Here is a 16,924-nt window from a genome sequence, read left to right as displayed (position 1 = left end):
ACCCCTTCTTCCATTGTCCTTTTATTGCTTTCCCCAAACTGGCTAAATTCGTGTCCCCACTGCTTACCTTCTTCGGGTGTGCTAGTCAGCAGTGAAAAGGTTAACACCAGGCAGAGGTGCCCAGTGGAGGAAAAGGAGGGGCCTGGAATTCCTCCTGGGCCAGAGAATAAATACCCCAGAGCTGACTCAGAATTTGTACAACCCCCCCCCCCCCCCCCCCCGTCCCTCGAACCGCCCCCCCCCCCCCCACACACACACATGGGGAAAGGATTGATGAAAAGAAAGTAGAAGAATAATTGGGTAGGAAAGTGGAATCTTGTACCTGGTGCACTGTTTTCTTTCTTTCTTGGATTATGGCTCTACCCTCAAAAACATGGAGGCCCCAGTGGTGTTTTGTGAGGACAGACAGAAAACTCCTCTCTCCCTGATCCCTTCTTCTAAGTCCGGAGAGTGGGGCCAGCCTCTGAAATGGTGGCACTTCCTTAGCCAGAGTCCTAGCAGAGTCTGGTCTGTCTGGACGCTGGAGTGTAGGATGTGCCGTCAGCCTCTCCAAGCCCAGAGCTAGGCCCCTTTCTTTCTTGGGGTATGTCCATAGCCATTCAGATAGAGGGACAGGCACAGCTCCACTCCTGAGCTTCAGAACAGGACCCTCTAGTCTCCCCAGAAAGCCCCAGTGTTTGGACATAACCTATACTCCTGCCCCCGCCCCCCAACCACCACCCCCCTCCACCCCTCGCCGCCACACACACACATTAGCTAAGTTCTTGTGAAAAGTTGGAGGTGGGTCTCAATCTGTGGCCTGCAGGTAGGTTTTAAAAACAAAGGTAGGATTTTGGGGAGGTTTCCAGCAAACAGAGGGAGAAAAGAGAACCACCCACAAGGTACAATTCACTGTGCAAGTCTCATTTCTGGCTGATTGCTCAGATCTGTATCGCACAAAGGGAAACAAACCGTCAGCCACGGAGCAGCTGGAGGGTCATTGAGCTCTGATCAGTCTGAACGGAACACCGGAGCCCCAGAGAGCACAACGAGTGCCCCGGACCCAGCTCATGCATACTTGGCTTACTTTCTTCGAAAAAGTCACCCACACACACAAAAAGAGCAATTCAATGCGCCCTAAGAAGGACTAGAATAAAACAGACTCAAAGGGAGACACAGGCTGATAGGAACAGGTGGAAATGAATTATGGCCAGCAACCTCTTTGATGGCTTCTCAGGGAAGCTCATTTTTGGTGGTTTAGTCATTTGTCTGAAAGAGATTCAGCCACACACTGCGGATGAAGGACGAGTCCTTGCATGCAGGTCTGTCTGCTCCTGGCTCTAGAGACTGATTATTCAGGCGCCTGCCTAGAGGAGGAGGCAGAGGAACACCTGCAGTTGCCACTCAGCACATTCATGGTGTTGGCACGGAGGTAGTCCTGCCGGGAGACCCCAAGTTAGATGAGACATGGACAGGGAAAGAAGGCGGGCTCTGAGCAGTCCCAGGTATCTCCAAGGTATGGGTCTCAGAAGAACATAGAGTCCTTCTCTTAGTGGTGTCTGGAGTTGCTTGCCAAAAATCATGAGATAAATAAGACAGAAAATGTAAGACTGTTCCTAGGATGGAATGAGAAAAGTGTATTTTTCCAAATACCAGACTTTCCTCCTGTGCCTATAGCACATTCCAATTCACTTTCTTCTTTTTTAAATTTAAAGTCTTTATTGTTTAAAGTATTACATGAGTCTTCTTTTCCCCCATTGACCTCTTCTTCTCTGCTCCCAGCCCCCAGCACATGCCTCCCCCGCCTACTATCTGTGTCCATTGCTTATGCTCATATGCATGCATACAAGTCCTTCAGTTGATCTCTTACATCTATGTTCATAGCAGCACAATTTACAATAGCTAGGATTTGGAAACAGCCTTAGTGCCCATCAGCAGATGAGTGGGTTAAGAACGTGGTACAGCTACACAATGGAATACTACGCTGCTGTAAAAAAGAAGGAATTCTTACCATTTCCAATTCCTTTTCAATGACATGGAGGCTACTGAGAAAGCTCTTTGGGACACACTAGAACTTCCTGCCCCATCACAAGGGGGGTGAGGGGGAGAATCCCAAGGTGTGAATGGAATTCCTGGGGCTTTACCAGATTAACCTACTCACATGACCTCCCGTTAATGATCACCAGGGAAGATGAAAGCCTTCTGAGGGAGAAAGCGTAGGTCACTTCCTGTGGTGACGTCAGTCACATATGCACAGTACCGGCCTGGGAAACCTACATTCCAGACTCCTTCACCCTCAGAAAGACACGGCACTTGCTAATCCACTTCATTCTTCTCTCTTTTGTACCATAACTTACAATCAGCTCTAAGTGCTGTTAATGTATAACTTTGAGAAAGATAAAGTGACTCCCAAGCAAACATGAAATTAACATTTCAAAGATTTTTTTCAACTCTTTAAATAAAAAGGGAACCAGAAAGTATTGGGGCCTGATCAGAGAACATTTGAAGAATTAGGTATTAGTAGACAATTTAATAAAGGAACATTAGGCTAGGATTGCTGGGTTAGGTAAAACAGTGGCTAATGTCCTATCGGGGCAATAAGCCATAACTTAGGGAGTTAACTTTTCTGCCAGACACAGAGACTATTTGCAGCTCTATTGGACAAAAATCTACAAGTTTACATGTAAATTCACTAAAGGGGGAATTTTAATCAATAGTAATTATTGAGTGGAACTAAGTACATTTCCCTAGATAATTCTTTGATGGACCTCTGCTCCAATATGACATTGAAAGAAGATATTATCCATGTTTTGCCTTATTTCTAAGTTTTAGATAATTTTTCATCATAGTTTCTTGAGATTAGAGACAGCATTTTCCATTCTGTATGCCCCATCCCCACCCCAGCACAGACAGCCCCAGGGTAGGCAGATAACATGCTTATTACCCATTCTTGTTCATAGCTTTATGAGGATTTTTTTTTGTAAAATTACTTAATTTAATAAGAATGTTCTTTTTCTGTATCATCAGGTCAGCCCAAGCCAGAGGTAACTTGGTATAAAAATGGTCAAACCATAGAAGAGGGCGACATTATTTCCAGTTATGAATTCTTCGAGAATCAGTATATCCATGTGTTACATCTCTATGGGTAAGTGGATGAGCCTCTGTGGACTGTCTACTAAGATCCCGGTATCCTGTCATGTGCTGGTTACCAAAAGACTGGCTCCTGTTTGCTCTTGGAGTCTCAGTTAGATGCTATTGGCAGGCATCATCCTAGGCATCCGGCAACGAGTCAATGAGGATCCACCTGGTAATTGATCATATCCCCCTATTTGCTGCCATTGATGGAATCACAACTTCATCTAGAATTTTATTCAAGGTGGTCCAGCCATTTTCATTCATTAAACGAGCTTTTCATTTAATCTTCTCTCTGGACAGTTAAGAAGCACAATAGGATTTCAGCATTGTCATCCAGTCTTTCTTGTGTAAGAACGGAAGGAAGAAGTGACTGACCAGGATCCCACAGCAAATTGGTGATGGAATTATTCTAGGAAGTAGCATGGTCCAGCACAGTGGTTTCTAATTCCTTTTTGTTCCCCCTAGTAAAAGTTGGATGAAATCAGGAAGGCCCACATGTGAAGTAGAGAAAATGAGAACTTCTCTGCTTGAAGCTGGGTGGGTGTCTGTGTTCTCGGTCCCCATTGCTACCGAATTGGTCTCGATGTCCCTTATGGGGGCTGAGGAGCCTGAGGTTCTGCAGAGCATGCTACGACAATGACTGGCAGGCACGGTCACGTGCCAGTAGCCTCCGATCTGAGAATAACAAAGTAAGGCTTGGGTCTGAATTCTGGCTCCACCATTTTCTGGCTGGGTGACGTTGGCTGGGCCGAGCCAGCTCAGCCCAGGGTTCGCAAGCCTGAGGGAGGGCGGTGAAGGATGAAGAAAAGACAGAGAGAATAAGCTGGGTCTAGGTGGATCTTCCTGTGCCTGGCTGCGGCCACAGAGAGAGATCCAGAGGCAAGCTGAGCCTTTATTTTATAGCCAGAGGTAAACAAGGTAGTGGTCACCATAGTTACAGTGTTCTTGTGAGTTTCACTGGTTTTGGCAGCTCTTGCTACACCTCCCACAGCCCCTTAGCTACCTAGGAAGGATCTAAGGAGCGTCATAAGGTCAAGCCTAATTATGCTAAGAGGACTGTGCCCTCTAAGCAAGCTGGGACTTGTTTGTGGCTTTGCCAACAGGTCAGTCCGAGGCTTAACCCTATAGCCACGCCCTGCAGTTGGCCAGTTATTTACCCTCTCCAAGTCTCAATTTCTCCAAATAAAAGGGTGGCTAAGAGAATGAAATGATTTAATGCTCATAAAAGGCTTGTTACATAGTAGTAGTTCAATCAACACTAGTTTTCTTATCTCCCTATCCACTCTTTTGTTTCAAAGTAAGATCAGAGGTCATGGTTGAAATGCTTGACTCAATTGGCTTACAGTGTATCTGACCTTATATCCAATACATCCATTTATTCATCTAATGTTTAATTTTAATAATATTCATAAAGCAGCTACTCTATGGCAGGCATGTTGCTTAATTTTAGGGGTAGAGATGAACAACAACAACATTGTCCACACCCTCATACAACTTCAAGTTCAGCATGGAAGACAAGTGGTGAACAAATCACGCCACCTTCTCCTCTCACTTCAATATACCAGGAGGCAGCCAACTGCCATGAGCTGCCCTTTCATCCATAGATTGGATTTTCCTGCTGCTTCTTTCCAATTTTGCCAAGGCCTTCCCCTCTCTCTTCACCCCCCTCAATTTGGAGTCCACCTCCATGGTTCCCAGGCAATTTTAGTCACCCACGGATCTGTCCAGCCTCAAACATCTCCTCTCCTTTCCACAGGCCTCCTTTTGGGTGCTTATTTATTGTCAGGAATGATGGACAGTTCAGTAGACTGTGGGCCTCTTAGGGGCAGGAATCTTCTCTGTTTCACACTAATGCATAGTGCTCGTAAAAGGCTTGTTGTGTAGAAGTAGTTCAATAAACACTAGCTTTTTCATCTCTTGAAGTTAGTCTTTGGGTCATTAAATGTGTTCCTAGATACTTCAAAGCTGTGTCTGTATTCATCAAGGGCTTTTTCTGGTTTAACAATTAATCTGCAGTCCTGCTCAGACGCCAAGAACCCGTTGCCTTATTTTTGGACCTGCTGATCCTCACTCCTCATACCACTCCCATCTTGTGAAACTATGTACTTGAGCCAATGAGCGGCTTGGAGGAGATGGATCAGTGCTGTTGGGACCTCTGCATTTCCACAGGTCAGGTGTGCTGGGCAGGCAAGAGGAATGGAAAGCCAAGAAAACATTCCAAGGGAGGGAAACATCAATAACAGTGTGTTTTGCCCTGTAGAGTGAAAAAAATTTTTTTCCGAAAGTTGTGGGTGTTGGGAGGAAGGGAGGAAAATGCAAATAGATGTTTTCTACCTCATAGTGAAAGCAGGCTGCGAGACGCACATACAAATGGGGAACTGTGTTCTTGATGAACACAATTTAAAGAAAGGCAGCAGAGTGACAGATAAAAATCTGTCCAGGAACCCACACCTAGAGAGAGAGACTCCTCTCCGCAGCAGGGAGGCCTCTTCTGACGGTCTCAATCCAGTCCCGCTGTGCTGAGAGGAGCACAGATTACCAGTGGGGCCGCAGGGAGGGCGAGGCAGCCCCTGGCTCTCCTTCAGCTCGGCCCTGGTGGGGACGAAGGCCAGGAGCAATGTCCGGTCCTGCAGGGCAGTCAGTCCCTGGCTGGGTACAGGGAGGGCTCCTGGAGGCTGAGCAGCCTGAAGGAGAGAGAGGAGATGGAGGGCAGGTGGGGCTGGGCCCCGAGGGCCCCATGTGCCACAGTTAAGGAGCCTGTCCCTTTCTCCGGAAAACATGCCCAGCCTGTGGAGGGGTTTGGGAGCAGCAGTGAGTCATGGATGGGAAGGTTTGCCTTTTTAGACCATCCCTCTGATGGTAGTTTGAGATCAGATTGGAGGGTGAGCCTGAACAAAGACAGCAGGAGGAGGGATTGAGGTCAAGCACAAGAGACGTTAGGCGGTAGAAGACCTTCCCTTCTCCAGCATTTCCCACAATTCCAAATTCCTCTCCCTTCCCTCCTGCTCACGTGCTGTGTGGTGGTCAGATGGAGCAGCTGACCACTCTCACCAGCGTCAGGCCCAGTCCTGCGTGCCCATTCTGATTCCTTTGCCTGAAACATGCCCCCTCTCCCACTCCATTCTCCAACCCTCCTGAGCACAGGCACCCAGATCCCAGGGCTTCGTGGACCAATCCCTGGCCCCTGAAAATGTTACTTTTTCCTGATACTTACTGTCTCACTGCTATTACCGCCTCAGAGGAATCGTCCCAGAGCATCTTCTATGAAATACTTAAGCATTTATCTCATATAATTTTTCTTTATAATTCTTTTTTGTTTGTTTGTTTCTGTCTGTGTTCCCAATAAACTGAAAGCTCCCTGAGGCCACTGTCTCCCCAGTACCTAGAGTGACTGGCACATAGCACGTGTTCAATAAACATTGGTTGCATTAAGTTAGTGACTTCTCTTTCGTTTATGTCCTCTCTTTGTTAGAATGTCAACTTGTGGGGGCAGGGACTGGGATTTCTATTATTTTGTATCCCCACAGCCTCATGTGTTTGGAAATAATAAAATTCCTCAAAGGCCACACTCTTCATGTCTTCCACTTATTAGCTGAGTGGTTGTAAGCAACTCAATTAACTTCTCTATGCTTTAGTTTCTTCCTCAGTAAAATAAGTTTTTGTGATTTAAATGAGATTATTCATGCATAATGGTCGGCAAACTGTGCATGTTAGCCTGTGACAAATATTGTTATTGGTTAGTAGTTAATATCATTAAAAATATATTTTTACTGATTTCAGAGAGGAAGGGAGAGGGAAAAGGAGAGAAACATCAATGATGAGAGAGAATCATCAATCAGATGCCTCCTGCATGCACCCCACTGGGGATCAAGCCTGCAACTGGGGCATGTGCCCTGACCAGGAATCGAACTGTGACCTCCTGGTTCATAGGTTGATGCTCAACCACTGAGCCACACCAGCCGGTGGTAGTTAATATCATTTTACTGCCCACTCCCTGAAAGCATTTTGTTCCCAGAATTACTCTGAAAGAATTACTGTGTCCCAGCGTATAATACCAGCTGTATTTAGAGCCGGAATGTTTTTATGTGGCTAGTGTTGAAAAGTGTCAGTATCAGTGGAGAACTTTCAAAGGCAAGAAGGAAATGGATATTCAATAGGACAGCTGTAACGCAGACACAAGTATGGAAGCTGTTTAGTCACATGCCTTTGTATCTGAAACCCTGTTTGGATGGCTCTTGGAAGGTGGAACCTGTGACTTTAGTGAAGTCTTGGCTTTCTCAGTTATTCCTCACATCTGGGTGGATAGACCCCAGGAGTCTGTCTTACATACCCGAGGCCACTCTGGTTTGTAGTGGGCAAAGAGTTCCTAAGTGCCTATTGTCTGAGCCAAAGACCTTGGCCCCTAGAGGGGCCATCATCTTCTTTCTATACATGATCACCCAGGCATCTAAAAAACATGAGTAGTTGGTGGTGAGTGAGGCTGGGCAAATGAGTGTAGATGAATCAGTTAAAAATACCTCCAATTCTTGCTAAAGGTAGAACTGTCACCAACAAGTTCACTTATAAAGGACAGGAGATTATTTCTGTCAGTGAGAGCAAGGATCTGAAGCCAGTTGTCTGGATTTAAATCCCTAATTTACCTCGTATGTGCTGTATCATCTTGGTGATAGATCATTCTCTCTCATCATTAATGTTTCTATCTCTCCTTTTCCCTCTCCCTTCCTCTCTGAAATCAATAAAAAATATATTTTTTAAAATGATATTAACTACTAACCAATAACAAGTCACTTAACCTCTCTGTGTCTCAGTTTCCTCATCTGCAAAATGGGCATAATGATAGGATCCACTTTATAGGGATGGTGTGGGGATTAAGCTAACACAGGCAAAGGATTTAGAATACTTTATTAATAATATTGTTTTGCACTTAACTGATTAGAAATAGGACTATTTGGAGGTAAGAAAGGTAGTTTAGTTTGGCAACATTCTCCTTCTTCGCTATTTCCCTCTTGGAAGATAAAATATAATTAACGTGTTGGATCAAGGAATCATTGGGTAGAAATAAAGATGACTGAATCTTGCTGTGTGTTGGCATTTCATCCAAGGCTGGAAAGCATTTTGTGAACTCTGTGTTCCTGTGAGCTTAAGTAGGTGTAATGAGCCTTAAGGATGAGTGGTAGAGCTTCCCAGCACAGAGCCTAGGAGGCATCATTTTTCCTGAATGGACTCCACAGGCTGCTCCTGGCCACTCCTCAGACCAGCCCGGAGCATTTCTTGAATGAGTCCTGGAGGGTCTGACGAGAGATTGCCATTTCTTTCTTGGGGCGACAAGTCCCTGCCAGAATCCACCATCTGTCATCACATTCCTGTTCTGACTTTGGTAGTAAGTATCCCAGAGGACTGGTTCCTGAGATGCCATGGGATGCTCAGCTTTTCCTCCCTCAGCCTTTTCTAGAGATGGGACTGAGGGGGTTACTCCCACTGGTTGCTAACACTCAGGGCAAATCAATGTGAGTTTGGGGGCAGGTGACAGGTTGATCTGGGAGCCCCTCCCAAGGCCGTGGGAAAGGTGAATGGACCATTGAAAATTGGACATGCACTGAATGTCACTGAAAATGCCACTCCATCGACACCCTCTGAGGACTCAGGGCAGACCAGTTTTGGGGCCATCTGGGGTTCAGTCTTTGGAATCACGGCACCATGGGCCGACATTTCTGAGGACTGACAGATGGGGGTCTCGCTGACGCAGTCATCTCAGCATTGGCATTAGTGATCATTTGGCCTCCTCCCTCATAAAGGTGAATATCATAAAGAGGTTACTTGACAAAGGCAGATACTAGGTAAGGGGCAGAGCTGGAACCAAATCAGGCCTGTGAGTCCGGAAAGGGCTTTGCTCTAACTCGGAGGAGAGGGGGCAGGGGACGCAGGACCAAGAACAAGGTTTGGTTTGGGAACATGTGTCTTTGTCCTTGCCAGGCAGCCCTATTTTCTGCATGTCGTGTACTTAGCTGAGAGCCTCCCATGAAATTTCCTTCCACCTTTGCCCCATCGCCCGCAGGCCCTCCTGCCCTGCCTCTCCCCTCCATCCTCCCATTGCTCTATAGCAGAGTTCTCTGTGAATTGCTGTTTGTCTTGGACCCCGTGCCTCCTCTCCACCTGCCTCCAGACTCTATCCCTTCTGATTGCCTGGCTTGCCCTCTCCAAAATGCAGGTACAGTTGCCTTTTTCAGAAAACGACAAGGTTGAGCCAGTCTTAGCACCTTCAACCCCCCAGCTCCTGAGACATCAATCCCATACATGGGTGGGGGAGGCCAATGCTGTGGATCCAGCCCAGATCTCCTGCGGACCACACCTGAGCCCCAGATGAACCCAAGAATGGGCTCAACCCCTGACCTAGACCCTGCCTGTATTAGATCACAAATACCACAGACTTGAGGGCTTAAAGAACAGACCTCTATTTTTCATAGTTCTCGAGGCTGGAAGTCTGAGATCAGGGTACCAGCATGGTGGGGTTCTGGTAAGAGCCCTCTTTCAGGCTTGCAGACAACTGTCTTCTTGCTGTATCCTCACATAACAGAGAGAGAGGGAGGAAGGGAAGGAGGGAGGGAGACAGGGTGAGACCGAGACAGCCAGTTCTGGTATCTCTTTTTATAAAAGGCCACTAATCCCATTATGAGGACCCCACCCTCATGACTTCACCTTAACCAGTGGTTGGCAAACTGCCGTTCTTGAGCCACATGTGGCTCTTTGGCCCCTTGAGTGTGGCCACGAAGTTTCAATTGCACTGTACATGCGCGCCCGCACGTGGTATTTTGTGGAAGAGCCACACTCAAGGGGCCGCAGTTTGCCGACCACTGACCTAAACCCAATTCTTCTCAAAGTCCCCATTTCCAGATACCATCACATTGGGGGTTATGGCTTTAACATACAAATTTTAGGTAAACACAATTCAGTCCATAGGATTGCTTCAAATATGGAAGGTGTTCAGAGAGCCCCATTGGTTAAGAATCAGAGATGTTGCAGCTCTCTGTGGGGTTAAATGTGGATAGTTAAGAGGGCTGGCTTTAGAGTCATACTGCCTGGGTTCAAGTCTTGGCCCTACTTCTTATTCAGGCATGTTTTTTATCCTCTATCAGCCTCTGTTCTATATCTATAAACTTGGAATAATAATAGTATCTACTTGGCAGGTTTGGGCGAAGATTAAATACACAGAAGGTTTTTTAACAGAGCCTAGCAAATGCTAAGTAAATGTCAACTCTTTTTACAGAGGTCTTCTGTGTTTTGTTAGATACAGTCACTCTCGGTCATAAGAGTTTGAAAGTGGAATCAGGCTGCCTGCCCATTTCAGAGAATATAGGGACAAATAGATCTTCAAATTCTTGAATGAGAATCTTCACGTGGATTCCAGAGCTGGGTTAGTGTGACTGCTCCATTTATAGGTGCTGAGAAGCCAGGCTCAGGCCAAAGACCTGGATTCTACTTGGTAGGCAGGACAGATGCAAGACTGTACCTGAAGCTTGGGGCAATTATTTAGAACAGATCTTGAACCATTAGCTCAGCTCTGAGCCATTTCGGAGCTCAAAGGTCTTACTAGTAATCAAGCCTAGTAGTGTGCTGCCACAGGGCCTTTGCCCATGCCCTTCCTGCTACCTGGGATGTTCTTTCTCTAGCTCAGCGGTTGCCAACTGGTGGTCCGCGGACCACTGATGGTCCATGAGGTCCGAAAGGTTGGCAATCGCTGCTCCAGATAGTTCATAGCTCGTTCTCTTACTTCCTTCAGGTTTCTGCTCAAAATCACCTGATAACTGAAGCCTTTTTGACCAGCCATCTAAAATAGCCCCACCTGCCCCCAGTATGTCCTTCCCTCCTTATCTTGCTATATTTTTCACATAGCACATGACATTGTGTGTGTATGTGTGTGTATATGCACATATTTAACAGCTTCATGTAGGAATAATTGACATACAACGAACTGTACACATTTAAAGTGCTCAGTTTGGTTAAGCTTTGACACATGCACACGCCCATGAAGCCATCACCACCGTCAAGATAGAGAACATAAATATTACCCTCAATGCCCCTTTGCAATCTGCTTTCCTACCCCTGTCTCCCCACCATCCTCACACAATAGCCACTTTGCTTTTGGTCCCTGGAGACTAGTTTCTAGATTTTTCTAGTCTTTTCTAGACTTTTATATAAATGCAACCAAAGAGAATCTGCTGCTTTGTAGCTGGCTTCTTTCACACCACTTAATTATCTCAAGAATCATGTGTGTTGTTTGTTGTAGTAGTGTTGTTGAGCAGAGTTTCATCGTTTGGACCTGCCAAGAATTTGTTACCCCATTCACCCGTTGATGGACATTTTGGATTGTTCCCAGTTATGATGTGTATTTATTGTTGTTTATTGTGAGTCTCCCACAACTGGAATGTAAGTTCCATCGAAGCAGAGACTTGTCTGATCTGTTCCCTGTTGTGCGTCCAGCAGCGAGCTCAGGGCCTGTCTCTCAGCAGGCATTCACTAGAGATTTGTGGGAAGAATTAATTATACAGCGTTCAGTGCTTTCATTACATTCTTCACTGAGTCCTGCCCTGCGGGGAGGGGAAAGGCTGATAGGGTTCAGGCCACGCTGCCCCAAAATATGGCACCTTGGCATATTAAATACCATTGGTTGAAGATTCTTTAAAAATAGCTGAAGCAGGCAGCTCACTCTGCCCTCCCCACCGTGGCCTTTCTTCCCTGAAACAGGCCATGAATCTCCCAGGGAGGGAAGACATTATTTTCACCAGAGACGAGGAATTTGGGACAATAAATCCGTACACACAAACTTTGTTAAACCAATCCTTATCTTCCTAGTTATGTCTTCACCATTTACTTCCTCCAGCCCAAACCCTATTGTCAGTTCTCTACACATTGATTATTTCTTTGTCTAAAAGGTATAAAAATAAAAGCTACCTGCTCTTGCCACTTCTTTGGGTCTTCGTTCTCTTGTGAAGGCTCCCATGCACATGGGCAAAGTCATAAAATGTGTCAGCTTTTCTCCTGCTAATCTGTCCTTGTCAGTTTACTTTTCAGACCCAGCAGGGACCCTAAGAGGGCCACAGACAACTTTTTTCTGCAGAGTCGTTCCATGGGCAGCCCTCTGAGCCTGGGGACATGATCTGACTGACAGTGGTCAGCTAGTGGCACTTCAGAGGCTACCCCGTTGGAGGGGATTGTGAAGTCAGGAAATGTTAAATAGCCCCTCACAGGAGCTATCGGAGAAGGCCACAGGGTCACCCACTGAGCTCCAGGGAGTGTGAGCTTCTAGTCACTATGCCCCCCCCCCTTTCTGTCCTTGTCATTCCCACTCCCTGGGCGGCTGCTCCAGCACAGGGGACCCTTCCTCCTTGCCAGCCCTGAGCAGCTTCCCCCCAACGTGGGGCTGCTCCTCCCAGTCACTGGGCTGGCTCCCTGCTTTCCAGTCACATTGCTAGTGACTGTGCCCGCTCACCCAGGGGGCATCAGGGGTGGGAGCTGGGCAGAAGCAGAATGAGGTGGCCCGGTGACGATGACACAGAGGGACACAGCCAGCACAGGGCTCTGAGGACAGAGCAGCAGGCAGAGAGATGCATTCAATTGTGACAGGCTCTTCCTGGACCCATCTCCCAGGTGACTTTGGAGAGAGAAGACCTTGGGTCTGGTTTTGTGCATTCCCCCTGCCTGGTCCAGGCATTAGTTTTTTTTTGTTTTGTTTTGTTTTAAAAAGCAAAGCCAACTCAAGTACCTGCAGAGCTGCATGGGGGGTGAGTGTGTCAGGCATGGACTGGGAACTCAGCTTAGAATGAGCAGCAAGTCAAGTGACAGCTGATGTTTTTCTGAGAATTTAACAACGGGTCTTTCCCTCTTCAGAGACCCTTGGAGTCGAAGATCTGGAAGCAACGCTGTCTCACCATTGGAAGTTGATGTAGATCAGCAGCATCCCTTGTTAGAATGCCAGACTCCCCACCCCCAGTCTGACCTAGCCAATCAGATTCTCAGTTTTAACGAGATCCCAAGTGATTCTTGAGCACATTAATGCATGAGAAGCTCTGCTCCCAGGATTTTTTGAGAGAAGAAGCAGGTTTAAATAGGAACATTTGGTTTGGTTTGATTTGGTTTGGGGCATGCTGTGTGTTTGATGAATTAGCAGTATCAGTCCTTCAGAATTCTAAGCAAACTTGCTTTCACAAGAGAGCACTGGGTCCTCTGGGCCAGTGTCTATTGGTACATTGTTCTCTGTCCCACTTTCCAGATGCCATGTCTGTCACAGATACTTTACAATTTAATCCAGGAGCTTTTCCACTGTTACAATGTCCCTGGACGTTCTGGGACACTCTGCTAGCTTGGTGGCCTATTGGGAGGAGGGTGCAGGTGACGACTGTTTCCAGCTACCCTTGAGTTTTCTTTTGATAAGAGGGGTCAGTTGTCTGTCTGTTGAACTAAGCCTGATGGCAGTAATGCCAAAGAATTTTTTTTCTTTCTGAAGTCAATTTGCTCATTTCTTGTTTAAAAAAATGTCTGGTCAGCCTGCATTGCGCCCAGAGGCTCAAAAAGCTGTCAAAAGCTCTGGGCTTTTGTACCAAAATAGAATCAGGAAACCACTTCCCATGTATGCCCAGGCAAAGATCTCTCCTCTAGCATCATGTCCCCAGTGCCTACCTCCTTCCCTGCACACAGGAGCTGACATTCATTTAGCTCAGAGCTTCAAGCTCTGGCTGGCCATTAGAAAATACCCCTGGCGAAGCCCTTCACCCCAACATGCTGCTTAATTGCTTTTTTTGGGGGGGGGGTAGGGCCCTGGCACTGGTATTTTTCCCTTTTTTAAATAGACTTTATTTTTTAGAACAGTTTTAGGTTCTCAACAAAATTGAGCAGAAAGAACAGAGTTTCCATACAACCCCTATCTTCCCCCCAACACCCACAGACTCTCCCACTATCAACATCCCCCACTGGACTGGGACATGGTTACACGGGTGAACCTCCATTGACACATCAGGATCACCCAAAGTCCATGGTTTACACCAGGCTCACTCTTGGTGTTGTCCATCTATGGGTTTGGACCAATGTATCATGACATGGATCCACCATGTAGTCCCATACAAAGCAGTTCCACTGCCCTAAAACCCTCCGGCAATTTTTAAAAGCACATCAGTGAGTCTAACGCTCAGACAGGGCTGAGAACTACTGATTTCATGCCAGGCCCTGCTTTAAGCACTTTATAGGAATTGACTCCCCTAATCCTCATGTCACCTCTGGTGTAGGTACAGTTCTTGTCCTGAGCCGTTTAGTAGGTTGCCCCATGTCACACAGTGGATGGGCAGCGTGTAAACCCAGGTTAGCTTGCTGCTACCTCTGTCCCTTAACCATTAGGAAACACTGGCTTTGAAATCTGCGTCTCCGAGCTTCTCAGAATTGCACTTGGGTCAAGAAGAAAAGTAGACTGTCTCCTGTCGTTGGCTCACTTGCCAAGCTCCTGAGCAGAACTCTCTGCCTTGCAGCCCAGAGTGCCTGTCCTCCAGGGCCCTCACCTACCAGCTCTACCTTCTGTGATTCCAGATGCCAGCTCATTTCTTGACTGTTCCTCACACATGACCTGCTGGTTCCAGCTCTGGTACATCAGCCCTGGATGGCCTCCCCTTCTCCCCACCCGGCCAGAGTTTAATCCTTCCCTGCTGGGCTCAAGTTCCAAGCGCCTGGCTTCATTCCCGGAAGGTCCAGGCCACCTTAACCTCCCCTGCTTGCCAGAGAAGCGCTCACTGCCTCAAATGTGCCTTTTGGAATCCAATGGCCAAATCAGCAGTCCCCCTAGGGAAAGAACCAGATCTTACACCACCAATTTCTTGTCTCCCTTCCCAAGCTCCACACAGTGTGCTGTAGGTCCCACAGGATGTGTGGGAGAATGGGGTATTCCTGCTCAACCAGTGGCTACAGGCCATGTTAGCTGCCCCATACACTGTGCACATGTGGCATCTCACAGAAGGATTTCTATTCCTCCCTCCATGGCTGCTCTGACCTGCTTCCCAGTGGCTGGAGCCTGAGGTCCAACCCCCCAACTCTGGGGTGGAAACTTTTCCACCATCTGAGCCCTGCCCACCTCCTGGTGGGTGACCAGCCTCAGTTTTCCTGGCGTGGCCACAGTTTTGGCCTGTGGTCTTGGTGTAAGAATTAATTGCATCTCTTCTCACTCTGTAGTGTCTGGTGTAGACAGTAAATCATGAAGTTGGCCTATCTTTCAGCTCACCACTCCCCCAGGTCCCAAAAAATAGTGGTCTATCATTTCCTGTGAGGGCCTAGCTATTGCTTCTGCTGGGAATGAGCAGCCCCATCTCCAACCCCAGGCACATGCTATCTTTCCTGCCCAAATCCCACTGCGGATTTCCTAGGCCTACTTCAGCTTCTCCGGTCCCAGGAAACCTTCCCTCACGCCTGGCATTCCATCCTCTGAAGCTCCGATACGGGTCTGACTTGACCAGCACTGAGCACGTACCGCCCTATATTGAAGCTGTTTGTACACTGACACGTTTCCCTTATTGGGTGGGGATTTTCTGAGGAAGGGCCCTGAAATTTCACATCTTTCTCCTCTACACAGTGGCTAACACAGCGCCTTCCATGTGGTAGACCTTTCTTGTAATATTTTTTAGCCATATAACTTAAGACGGTCATATCTTCTTGGGGCCTTGGTTCCAACCTCTGTAAAATAAATCCTCTCCCTATCAGTCAGGGTTTCACCAGGAAGACAAAAGCCCTTTTCAAGCATTGAATGCAGGGTTAGACAGGTGACTGAACCAAACGGGTGGGGGGCAGTGAGATCACCCTGAGATTAGCATCAGTAGGGATACCACCTCCTGGGCTGCAGGGATCAAGGGCACAGCAAGACTACTAGTTCTGGGTCACAGGTCATGGGGTAGAAGCTAGAACCCTGGAGGGCCTGTCCTATGGGACCTCAAGCTACTGTAGAGGTGGAGCCTATTAGAAATGCCACCTAAGGCTGGTTTCCCCTTCTTCCACCCTCCTATGCCTGCATCTCTTTGGTCAAATGCAGCAGGAAGTCAGTGGTCCTGGGAGCCACGGAGACATGGCATGAAGGGGCCAGCCCCTGATACAGAGCAGAACAGGGAAGGGTCCACGGAAGGGCACAGAGAGGGTGAGAGGCAGACAGGCCCAGGAGTGGCACAGCTCAGGGACCTTCTCAGCTCTTCAGATGTGTGGGTCAATAAATCCGTTTTATTGATTAACCAATTGAATACATTGATAAATGTACGAGGAATCTTCTCTACCAGTTTTGAAATGTATCTAGCTGTTTATAGACAATGTGATCAAGAAATTCTATGTTTCTAGCATTAGAAATCTTCCATCTTTGTACCCAACAAAGCGTTGGGGCCTGAAAAACCTAAGTCTTTCTTATTCCTTTAGTTATTCTGAACAATTCAATTAATAAAGTTGATAGCAGTTGGGCAAATAATAAAATACAGACACTTAGTGTAAGAAGAGATTGACCTTCACTTGGTGCTATGGCTGCGGCAAGGACATGGATGTCATCACATAAGCATTTATTGAGCCAAGCCCTCTCCCCTCTCCCTGCTGCCAGGCTCAGAAAATTCACAGCCACATGGGGGTGGGGAGGACTGGGGGGACTCCAGAGTCCTCCTCATCCCTGCATTCCTGGCTGCATGGATGAAGACTGCAGACATTCCCTCCCCAGATAGTGCTTTCCCCACTGGGAAGTGGAATACATAATAAAATCAAATACTATCTGAAATCCAGAGATGATTCCAAGTCTTACCTCTAGCCAATA

At 47.2% G+C, this 16,924-nt stretch overlaps 1 protein-coding gene across 3 annotated transcripts in view; it reads left to right on the top strand.

Moving 5' to 3' along the window:
• ALPK2 (alpha kinase 2) overlaps positions 1 to 16,924 on the top strand; it is a 114,064-nt gene that overhangs the window by 21,085 nt on the left and 76,055 nt on the right. For all 3 annotated transcript variants that reach the window (XR_009454098.1, XM_059706207.1, XM_059706206.1), the window contains exon 3: positions 3,007 to 3,124. Coding sequence is in view for 2 of the 3 variants with exons in the window: in XM_059706207.1 (XP_059562190.1) it covers positions 3,007 to 3,124 (118 nt within the window). In the remaining variant the exon portion in view is untranslated. The remainder of the gene's footprint in view (positions 1 to 3,006; positions 3,125 to 16,924) is intronic.

The sequence above is a fragment of the Myotis daubentonii genome, chromosome 8 (genome assembly GCF_963259705.1).
Source record: "Myotis daubentonii chromosome 8, mMyoDau2.1, whole genome shotgun sequence".
Taxonomy (NCBI): domain Eukaryota; kingdom Metazoa; phylum Chordata; class Mammalia; order Chiroptera; family Vespertilionidae; genus Myotis; species Myotis daubentonii.
This window is presented reverse-complemented; position numbering and strand designations above follow the sequence as displayed.